The 11,495-nt window shown below is 46.3% G+C and overlaps 1 protein-coding gene across 1 annotated transcript; it reads right to left on the bottom strand.

The window, feature by feature from the left end:
- Positions 1 to 6,517: 6,517 nt before the first annotated feature.
- Positions 6,518 to 8,894, bottom strand: LOC120989798 (E3 SUMO-protein ligase ZBED1-like). Its single transcript, XM_040418124.1, has 2 exons — positions 7,306 to 8,894; positions 6,518 to 7,099 (listed from the first exon to the last, which is right to left on the bottom strand). Exons 1-2 carry the CDS (start codon positions 8,755 to 8,757, stop codon positions 6,617 to 6,619), a joined length of 1,935 nt encoding a protein of 644 aa, XP_040274058.1. The 5' UTR covers positions 8,758 to 8,894; the 3' UTR covers positions 6,518 to 6,616.
- Positions 8,895 to 11,495: the final 2,601 nt, after the last annotated feature.

Below are 11,495 nucleotides of genomic sequence, written 5' to 3'. Positions count from 1 at the left end.
CCCAATACCATCGGCACGTCAGTGTCGTCAGCATTGTAGGATCATGTCCTGCTTCAATATACAACTGTGAGGGTACTCCTCATTATAACAGAAACGTCTTTCCAGATACACCTGCACAGACGGCACCTCAGAAAACTGATGAACCTGATTGGTGGATGATGAGCCCACGAAAAAATAATTGTGTTGAGATATATATTTTTTTCTCTGGATTCCATGCGTATGTCCCCGTCATGACGAGTTTATAAAAAATTGGGAACGAGCGATTTATATTTTCCCTTGTTGTAATTTATATTGAGTAACTTATATCTTTTCTCTAGTGCACACTGTTGCTTGTCTTTAATCGTTCTGTTATAATGAGGAGTACCCTCACAGTTGTATATTGAAGCAGGACATGATCCTACAATGCTGACGACACTGACGTGCCGATGGTATTGGGGTGACGAGTGGATTTGAGTGTACTATTTTGGAAAAGATGGTCACTCATCCACCCTGCAACATGGTGGCATTCAACCACAACAACTGTATATGCAGAACGAATAGGACGGTAAGCGACAGATTCTATGGTCATCTATTTGCTCTGATTCCCTTACCCAATATGGCGGAAAACAGCTTGCCGGAACTATTGCGCATGCGCCGCTATGTGGAGGCATTGATGGGTGAAGGCGGTGACATGTTATCGAGTGCGCCGCTGATGTCATCAGTAAGCGGCACTGTTATGCACCGGTCGGTCTCCCTAGATGACGTCAAACGATTGGGACATGCGCGCTGGTCTCCTGAGGACGCGCTGAGCAGCGCTATTGTATATGTGGGCGCCATCACTCCTCCAGGTAGCAATTCATTAGTCTTCCTTATTTGCACATGTGCACTATTACAGTTGATGCACGAATGATGTATTGATGAGTTACAGATGTAACTAATTATATGTCCTATGGTGTTTTTATATGTAATTTATTGTATCTTGGAGTTTTACTGTATGGAATGCACTAGTCACTTGAACAATCATGACCATTATACGGTTTTTGCACATATTTGTACATTGTATACATGTATTATTTTTAAAGTACCAATTATGTTGTTTGATTATATGTATTGGCACACCTTTATATACTGGCTATTCACTGTTCACCAATGCTTGAGAAAGGCTCATGCTTGAGCCGAAACGTCGCTTTGCCACCTTATGGGTGAATAAAAACTAACTTCTTTGAAGAAATGCTTTGAGTGCAGTCCGATTTTTTTGTCTTCTATATATATATATATATATATATATATATATATATATATATCCATCCATAATATACATATATAAATAAAATAAGCCAAACAAGGAAAAGATAGGGGAGAGAGGAAGGCAGAGGAGGAAAAGACCAGGACATACACCCACATATACCCTTTTTAGTTGTGGAAGGGGTGCATGGGAATACAGTGTATTCAATACACCAAAAAAGCCACATTTAGAGTGCCTTTATGTTCAGCCGCTTTCCTCTGGTGGAGTTTTTATAAGAGTCAACCATTCAGCATTTTCAGTTGACAGGCGGAAGCGCTTATCAGTTATTATGCCCCCAGCAGCACTAAATACACGCTCTGACAAAAAGCTGGAGGAGGGGCAGGCCAGCACCTCCAAGGTGTAGAGCGCCAGTTCGTGCCACGTGTCCAGCTTGGACACCCAATAGTTGTAAGGCATACAGGAATCACTGAGGACGCTGACACGGTCTGCTACGTACTCCTTCACCATCTTCCAAAAATTTTCCCTCCTTGTGACAGTAGGCCGCTCACCAGGTTGAGGGTGCTATGGGGTGTCAAAACTGTCCCAGGCCTTGGAGAGTGTTGCCCTGCCTCTGTTGGAACTGCTGTGTGTTCCCCTCGTCTCCCCTCCTCAGTTGGCCAAGGAACTACGTACTCTGCAGCCAGCATTGTCAGCTGGAAATCTTTGGAGCAATTTTTCCACAAGGACCTTCTGGTATTGCACCCCGTAAAACATTGTAGTGAGGGCCTACAGCTGAGCAGACCGTATGAAACATTGGAAGTGAGGGCCTGAAGGTAAGCAAACCCCATAAAACAATGTAGTGAGGACCTACAGCTGAGCAGACGTATGAAACATTGGAGGTGAAGGCCTACAGCTCAGCAGGCCGTATAAAACATTGTAGTGAGGGCCTACAGGTGAGCAGACAGTATAAAACATTGCAGTGAGGGCCTACAGGTGAGCAGACCGTATAAAACATTGGAGTGAGGGCCTAAAGGTGAGCAGACCGTATCAAACATTAGAGTGAGGGCCTACAGGTGAGCAGACCGTATGAAACATTGGAGTGCGGGCCTACAGCTGAGCAGGCCATATGAAACATTGGAGTGAGGGCCTGAAGGTGAGCGAACCCCATAAAACATTGTAGTGAGGGCCTACATCTGAGCAGACGTATGAAACATTGGAGGTGAGGGCCTACAGCTGAGCAGACCGTATGAAACATTGTAGGTTAGGGCCTACAGGTGATCGAACCCCATAAAACATTGTAGTGAGAGCATTATGGTGAGCAAACCCCATAAAACATTGTAGTAAGGGCCTACAGCTGAGCAGACCATATGAAACATTGGAAGTGAGGGCCTACAGCTGAGCAGACCGTATGAAACATTGGAGGTGAGGGCCTGAGGGTTAGCAAACTGCATAAAACATTGTAGTGAGGGCCTACAGCTGAGCAGACGTATGAAACACTGGAGGTGAGGGCCTACAGCTGAGCAGACCATATGAAACATTGGAGTGAGGGCCTACAGGTGAGCAGACCGTATGAAACATTGGAGTGAGGGCCTACAGGTGAGCAGACCGTATGAAACATTGGAGTGAGGGCCTACAGGTGAGCAGGCCGTATGAAACATTGGAGTGAGGGCCTACAGGTGAGCAGACCATATGAAACATTGGAGTGAGGGCCTACAGGTGAGCAGGCCGTATGAAACATTGGAGTGAGGGCCTACAGGTGAGCAGACCGTATGAAACATTGGAGTGAGGGCCTGAAGGTGAGCAAAATCCATAAAACATTGTAGTGAGGGCCTACAGCTGAGCAGACGTATGAAACATTGGAGGTGAGGGCCTTATGGTGAGCAAACCCCATAAAACATTGTTCAGGCACACAGCGTGTACTGTGCTCACTACTGCCAGTGCCCAGTGCCACCACTCATATCTGGTGTCACAGTAGCTTGCATTTAAAACAATAAAACCATTTTTTAACTGTAATATAATTGCAGTTGCCTGCCAGCGTGTGTGTCAGGCCCACAGCATGTACTGTGCCCACTACTACCAGTGCCCAGTGCCACCACTCATATCTCGTGTCACAGTAGCTTGCATTTAAAACAATAAAAAAAAAATTCACTATAATATAATTACAGTTGCCTGCAAGCATGTGTTTCAGGCCCACAGCGTGTACTGTGCCCACTACTGCCAGTGCCCAGTGCCACCACTCATATCTGGTGTCACAGTAGCTTGCATTTAAAACAATAAAAAAAAATTCACTGTAATATAATTGCAGTTGCCTGCCAGCGTGTGTGTCAGGCCCACAGCGTGTACTGTGCCCACTACTGCCAGTGCCACCACTCATATCTGGTGTCACAGTAGCTTGCATTTAAAACAGTAAAAAAAAAAATCACTATAATATAATTGCAGTTGCCTGCAAGCGTGTTTCTCGCCCACAGCGTGTACTGTGCCCACTACTGCCAGTGCCCAGTGCCACCACTCATATCTGGTGTCACAGTAGCTTGCATTTGAAACAATAAAACAATTTTTTCACTGTAATATAATTGCAGTTGCCTGCAAGCGTGTGTGTCAGGCCCACAGCGTGTACTGTGCCCACTACTCATATCTAGTGTCACAGTAGCTTGCATTTAAAACAGTAAAACAATTTTTTCACTGTAATATAATTGCAGTTGCCTGCAAGCGTGTGTTTCAGGCCCACAGCGTGTACTGTGCCCACTACTGCCAGTGCCCAGTGCCACCACTCATATCTGGTGTCACAGTAGCTTGCATTTAAAACAGTAAAAAAAAAAATCACTGTAATATAATTGCAGTTGCCTGCAAGCTTGTTTCTCGCCCACAGCGTGTACTGTGCCCACTACTGCCAGTGCCCAGTGCCACCACTCATATCTGGTGTCACAGTAGCTTGCATTTAAAACAGTAAAACAATTTTTTCACTGTAATATAATTGCAGTTGCCTGCAAGCGTGTGTTTCAGGCCCACAGCGTGTACTGTGCCCACTACTGCCAGTGCCCAGTGCACCACTCATATCTGGTGTCACAGTAGCTTGCATTTAAAACAATAAAAAAAAAAATCACTGCAAAATAATTGCAGTTGCCTGCCAGCGTGTGTGTCAGGCCCACAGCGTGTACTGTGCCCACTACTGCCAGTGCCACCACTCATATCTGGTGTCACAGTAGCTTGCACGCATAGTACCACTAATTGGAAAAAAAATGACAGGCAGAGGCAGGCCACCCCGCAGGGGCTGTCGTGGTCGTGGTGCTGTGATTTCCTTTGGCCCTAGAATAATGCCCAGTGTTCAGAGGCCACGTACCCTGAACTCGAAAAGTTCTGAGGACATGATTGGCTAACACAGGACACCCAATCTTCTACAGCTTCCGCTCGGAACCTTGACGCACCATCCTCCTCCAGCTCAGCTTCGGGCACCTCTCAAGTTACCACTCGCTCGCCTGCCGCCACCACCAACACTAGCACCACAGCTGCTTCACTTGATCTGTCAGAGGAGTAATTTACACATCAGTTTGAAGAAATGAGTGATGCTCAACCATTATTGCCAGAGGATGTAGATAACAGGGATATGTCTCAGTCAGGCAGTATTACACACATGGACGTACGGTGTGATGATGATGATGTTGTACCCGCTGCTGCTTCCTTTGCTGAGTTGTCAGATACAAGTGAAGCGGTTGATGATGACGATGTGTCCGTTGATGTCAAGTAGGTGCCCGCTCGAAGAGAAGAAGAACAGGGGGAAAGTTCAGATGGGGAGACAGAGAGGAGGAGGAGACGAGTTGGAAGCAGGGGGAGGTCGCCGAAAGGAGCTAGTGGCACAGTGAGATAGCATGTATCGGCACCCGGGGTGAGCCAGACAGCACGCCAATCAACTAGGGCTGCGCATCTTCACTCGTCTCACGATTCGATGCGATTACGATTATCAAGTCCACGATTCGATTCGATTCGGCGATGCATCACGATGCATCAAGATTATTACCCAAGTCCCCTTGTTTTTCAATTTTACATCAAAAAATTAATTCAATCAGTCAGAAATTGCACAAAAATATTTATTTGTATCTGCTATTTAAACAAATCATACCAAGTTCCCTGCATATCATATAGCAAAGTCTGAATGAACAAAACAGTGCAGCAGACAACAGTATTTATTTAAAACAGTACTGTCAGTGTCTCTGTAACATTAAACTGTTGTGCTGGCCTGGCTGGTGCAGTTAGTTTATAAGTTTTACAATAGTTTTACCATATAATATATATATAATATTAAACAGTACCTACAAAAAAAGGAGCACTTCAGTTCCTGACTGTAAAACATCACAGTGAGTCAGTGAACCTATAACACAGTCAGTGACTGTGTTATAGGTTCACTCACTGTGATGTTTGCCAGTCAGGAACTGTCTGTCACACAGTGTGTTCAAGTTGTCTGTGTTGCAGAACTTCCTGGTTCACCGTGATTGTTTTGGCAGCAGGAGCGCACCACCACCAGCACCACCACCAGCACCAGCACCACCACCAGCACCAGATGGGTAGTACGTCTAGATCAGTGCTATAAGCTCTCAGAGTTGTCACTTTACAGAAAACGTTACCTGCACTGAGCACTCAGCAAGCACTCTACCACGATACATCAACTGAAGCCAAGCCATGATACCATTAGAGGAAGCTGGAAAATCCTTGACAGAATACATTTTCAACTGAATCTGAAAACCTTGGACAAATCTTTATGGGATCACAAACACACACCACAGAATACCAGAAAAAAAATAAACACACATCCTCCTCACTGAATCATAATGGTAAAGGGCAGGCCACAGGACGGGCAATGTGGCACAGCCACCATAGTCAGACATGATGTCAGAAGGTCGGTGTGTTTTTTTTGGTTTGTGTGAATGTGTATTTGTGTGATCCAATAAAGATTTACTCCAGGTTTTAAGTTTCAATTTATTCTTTCAAGGATTTGCCTTCCTCTGGTGGCTTGGCGGGCGTCAGTTGTCTGGAATTAAATACAGAATTCTTTTGGTTGAAGGTTAAACCCCTAAACAGAGTCAGAAATTCACAGAGCATGACAGACACATTGGGAAAACACCAAAAAACACGTCAGTGTAAAAATACAAAATGGATCGGACGGACAGTCGCATAATAGAAAACCATTCTCCATCTCCTCTCCACTCCAGTGCTGCTAAAAGCTAGAATAATATCATATATTCTGATTAATCAGAATAATCAGGGGAGGAAAAGGGGAGGGGAAGGGAAAAGAGAAGGGGAAGGGGGAAAAGGGGAGGGGAAGGGAAAAGGGGAGTCTGGCAGGGGAGACAGAGAAATAAAAAATTTCAGTGGCAGAGACAATGCTATAAACAAAATCTATAAAATTAAAAACACTGCTCAGCATTTGGGAACATGTAGATTTTTCTGTAAGAACACCAATTGATCTACATGGTCTGGTTTGAGGGCGCTTCTTTTTGCAGTTACCACATCTCCTGCAGTGGAGAAAACCCGCTCTGCAGACACGCTTGTACCTGGGATACACAAGTATTGCTTTGACAGCCGAGAAAGGAGGGGAAATATGACCTCATGCTCACGCCACCAGTTCAAAGGGTCCTCAGTGAGAGGCAGAGGTGGGGCTTTACAATAGTTTTCCATTTCCTCTTCAGCCTTGGCATAGGGGGTCTTTTTGGGTTCTATTGTACCTTCAGTGTCAGTGAAAGACTGTCCCAGCAAACTCACGAGCAGCGATCTGGCCTTTTTGGGAGGAGATGGTGGAGAATGGTTGTCTTCGATGGGTGAACTGTCCTCTTCTTCCAGAGTTTGTTTTCTTCTAGGCACTTGATGATCCTCTTGTGTCCTCTCACTCTCATCTGATGTAATCTGTGTTTGAACAAAAAAGAAACGGAAAAAAAACAATAAGTAAAAACACAAATGTCAATGCCTTTGATTCTGATGGGGTGATGAAAAAGCACAGGAAACGGACAGTACAGTTCCCGCACCGCATCAGATTCAGAAGCGTGGTAGTGCTTGTGCTACTGTCGTTTCAAGAAGAAACATGATGGAATTCTTCAAATTAATTTAATTACCTCCAAGGATGCAGCTTCCTCAGTGACTCCTTTAAATATCTCCAATCTTTCTTCATCTGTGAGGATGAAAGGCAGTCCCTTAAAGCGAGGATCCAGTGCAGAGGCTGTATGAAGGATCTTCTTCTCGGCCTCACTGCTGTACCTCTTCTGGAGATCTGTTCTAATAGAATTCTTGATCTCATGGATCATGGGTGTGTCTCCCATCGTGTCTGTCATGCTCTGGAGAAGTTGTGCATTTATAGGGGCAATGAGAGAAACTGTTGGATTGCGCTCTTCTGACATCAGCATGGTTGCATCCTTCATTGGCTTTAATGCACTCACGGCGTCCTCTGCATTTGACACATCTGTTTCGTTTAGAGTGCAGAGATCGGACTCTCCTCTTCTGACTTCTGGAGACAGCAAGGTGGCACAGACTGCAGGTTGTTGTTCCAAGAACCTCTCGACCATGTCGTATGCACTGTTCCATCTTGTTGCCACATCAGTTATCAGCTTATGATTCTTCAGGCCAAGACATTTCTGTTTCTCTTTTAGACAGTGGCTTGCTCTAGTGCTGCGGTGAAAGAATGTGGATATCCGACGTACTCTGCCAAGAAGCCTAGAGAGAGTGGCCACTTTCAACGCTCGCTGGGATGCAAGATTCAGTGTATGGGCGAAGCATTTCACATGGGGGAATTTTCCAACTTGAGCTGCAACTATCATGTTTGACGCGTTGTCGGTCACAAGCACTACAGATTTATCGGACAGCTGCCATTCTTCCACAACATGAGAAAGTAGCTCTGCCAGATGAGCACCCGTGTGAGACTCATAAATGGCTCTCGTTTGCAGTATATGCGACAAAATCTGCCAGTCCTTACTAACGTAATGTGCTGTTATTGTAACATAAGACTCTGTCGTGACTGAAGTCCAGGAATCACACGTTATTGCGACTCGACTTGCTTGGCTCATTGATGCAATTATCTTAGCTTTGGTTTCGTGGTAGAGTGCAGGTATGACGTTTTCTGTAAAGTGACTTCGTGACGGGATCTTGTAACGCGGCTCTATCGTCTTCAAAAGGTAGCGAAACCCACTGTTTTCCACAACAGAGTAAGGGCGCAGGTCCTTCGCTATGAAAGCTGCCACAGCTTTTGTTATTCTCTTTACCTTTTCAGAGTTGGGCGGCAAAGTTGACTGTAACATTGCATCAATTCTTGGCTGATCTGGGTTCATTTCCTTGGTGGTGGTGGTGGTGGTAGGTTTTAGCATTTCTGGGTGAAAACGGCTGACGTGGTTTCTCAGATTAGTAGTATTCCCTAGATATTTAATTTTTGTGTGACAGATTTTACACACAGCGTATGACTTGTCCAATTCGTGCTTCCTACTTTTTTCATAAAAGCCAAAATGTTCCCAGATGTTTGCTTTTAAAAAGCTAGGTGCATTTTTTATCTCTCGTTCCTTTTGTTCTACTTCTGCCATTTTTATTTACTAGCAAATGCAATGCATGCCAGGCATCTATGTGAATTTGTGAGTAGGGATGACACAAGTCTTGAATTTGAGTGACTAAGCCTAAAGCCTGCCACGAGATCAACAGAAAAAGTAACACTGCTGGCTGCTGGTGGTGGTCGGGTGGAGCGATTCTCCTCCTGCCTGTGGTGGACTGGACTGAGCCTGAGGAGTGAGGAAAAACGGACAGGTGGTGACTGAGGTGACACAATTTTTTTTTTTAGGTACGGTAATAAGTTAATAACAGGCAGTGACCAGCTGCAGTCTCTGTGAGTGGTGTATCTGTGTGATGGTCACCTACCTGTCACAACAAGGTGGCAGAGTCTGGCTGGCACGTGGCACCTGCGCAGGCGCAGGGGCGTAGCTAGAAATGACTGGGCCCCATAGCAAAAAAAATTTATGGGCCCCCTGGTGGTGACCTCTATGAACCTTGTAAAGAAACCAAGACAATGGGGACACGGGACATAGCTTTCTGTAGCAGTTACATCTGACTCCGGTCCCCGAGGGGCCCAAAGGCACCAGCATTATAAATGGCACATGGTAGGCGGCGGTAGAGAGTTTACATTGGTGCTCGAGGCTGTGCTTAATGCTACTTTCACACTTGCGTCAGAGGATTCCGGCAATCTGGACGCAAACGGATGCATTTGTCAGGCGGATCCGTCTGACAAATGCATTGAAATACCGGATCTGTCTCTCCGGTGTCATCTGGAAAAACGGATCCGGTGTTTATTTTTTTCACAGATTTAAAGGTCTGCGCAGATCGGAAGAACGGATCCGTCAATGCAGCAATTTTAATGCCGGATCTGGCACTAATACATTTCAATATAAGTTTAAAGCTGGATCCGGCAAGTGTTCAGGATTTTTGGCAGGAGAGAAAACTGTAGCATGCTGCGGTATTCTCTCCGGTAAAAAAACGTAAGAGGGACTGAACTGATGCCTCCTGAACGGATTGCTCTCCATTCAGAATGCATTAGGATAAAACTGGTCAGTTCTTTTCCGGTATTGAGCTCCTAGGACGGAACTCTATGCCGGAAAAGAAAAACGCAAGTGTGAAAGAACCTGAGAGACCATCAGTATGTTAGTCCTGGAGGTTTCAGGTTGATAGATCCTGTGTATGCTACATTGTATCCACAATAACCATCCTCTCAGTAGGGACTGATACACGTGTGAAGGGGCTCTGATGGTGCAGGATCAGTAACTGTCAGTAAATCTGACACCCCAGCAGTTTCAGATCCCTGCCCTTAGCTGAGAGTTGTCAGTGTGGATCACCTCCTGCTGGGAGCAATCTCCAAGTGTGAGATAAATGTAGACATTCCCAGACTGGCCACTAGGGGCCGCTGTTTGACCGCCTTTCATAGACCCGGAACCTAAAGTTCCGTCCACTGTAGTAGACGGAGGGGAAGAATAAGAAGAGACACAACCGAAAAAAATAAAGAAGAAACATGGCGCGGGCGGCAAAGGTATGAGAAGCGGCAATATGAGCTGTGTAGGTGGCAGGCGGTAGGTGGGTGTATATGCTGTGTAGGTGGCAGGCGCTTTGGAGGTAGATATTACATACTCATAGGTGACAGAACTTACCTCGCCGCCAGCCACCGCACGTCCGCACTGCCGCCTGCTTCTGAGTGTCTGACTGGGAGCCGGAGATGCGCGGAAACCACGCCTCCGGCTCCTCCTCACTCAGTCAGACCTGGCTCACTCAATGTTGTGGCCACCCCCTCTGACACGTCAGCGGGAGGCGGGAGGCGGGAAAGAAGGCGCCCAAAAACTTTTTTCCGACTCGGCTGCACGGCGGACGCGACGCTGACGTCATCAACATGCATCGATTATTTAAAGCAACCGCATCGATGCAGAATCGCCGGGGGTCGAATCGCGATGCATCGATGCATCGATTATATTCGACAGCCCTACAATCAACGCATGCTGTTGCCACCACCAGAATGCCGTCATTGCAAAGCTCAGCAGTGTGGCATTTTTTTTGTGTGTCTGCCTCTGATAACAGCGATGCCATTTTCAACCTGTGCCAAAAGAAACAGAGTCGTGGGAAGTCCAACACCCACCTAGGTACAAGTGCTGTGCGAAGGCACATGATCGCACATCACAAACGTCTATGGGATCAACACATGATGAGTACAAGCAGCACACAAACTCAAAGCCATCATCCTCCTCCTGGTCCAGCATCTTCAGCCACGTCAACCACTGCTGTCCTCCTTGCCCCCTCTCAAACATCCGCCACTCCGCCTCTCACCTTCAGCAGTTCCTGCTCATCTGCCCACAGTCAAATGTCTGTCAAGGAAATGTTTGAGCGTAAGAAGCCAATGTCACAGAGTCACCCCCTTGCCCGGCGTCTGACAGCTGACTTGTCGGAACTCTTAGCCCGCCAGCTTTTACCATAGAAGCTGGTGGAGTCTTAGGCCCTCAAAAAATTTGTAGCTATTGGGACACTGCAGTGGAAGGTACCCGGCCAAATTTTTTTTTCACAAAAGGCAATCCCCAACCTGTATTCTATTGTGGAAAAGGAAGTCATGGCATGTCTGGCACACAGTGTTGGGGCAAGGGTCCATCTGACCACTGATACCTGGTCTGCAAAGCACGGTCAGGGCAGGTATATCACCTACACTGCGCATTGGGTAAACCTGCTGACGGCTGCCAAGCATGGAATGCGTTGCTCTGCAGAGGAGTTGGTGACACCGCCACGACTTGCAGGCAGGCCT

The sequence above is a fragment of the Bufo bufo genome, chromosome 2 (genome assembly GCF_905171765.1).
Source record: "Bufo bufo chromosome 2, aBufBuf1.1, whole genome shotgun sequence".
Classification (NCBI taxonomy): domain Eukaryota; kingdom Metazoa; phylum Chordata; class Amphibia; order Anura; family Bufonidae; genus Bufo; species Bufo bufo.
Note: the sequence above shows the minus strand (reverse complement) of the source record. Positions and strands in the feature narration are given on the sequence as shown.

Excerpts from the sequence above, each read along its gene's own strand:
- LOC120989798 (XM_040418124.1), bottom strand. The coding sequence starts at position 8,757 with ATGGCAGAAGTAGAACAAAAGGAACGAGAGATAAAAAATGCACCTAGC. Across the intron at positions 7,100-7,305 it reads AGGAAGCTGCATCCTTGGAG|ATTACATCAGATGAGAGTGA; the intron begins GTAATTAAATTA and ends GTTCAAACACAG.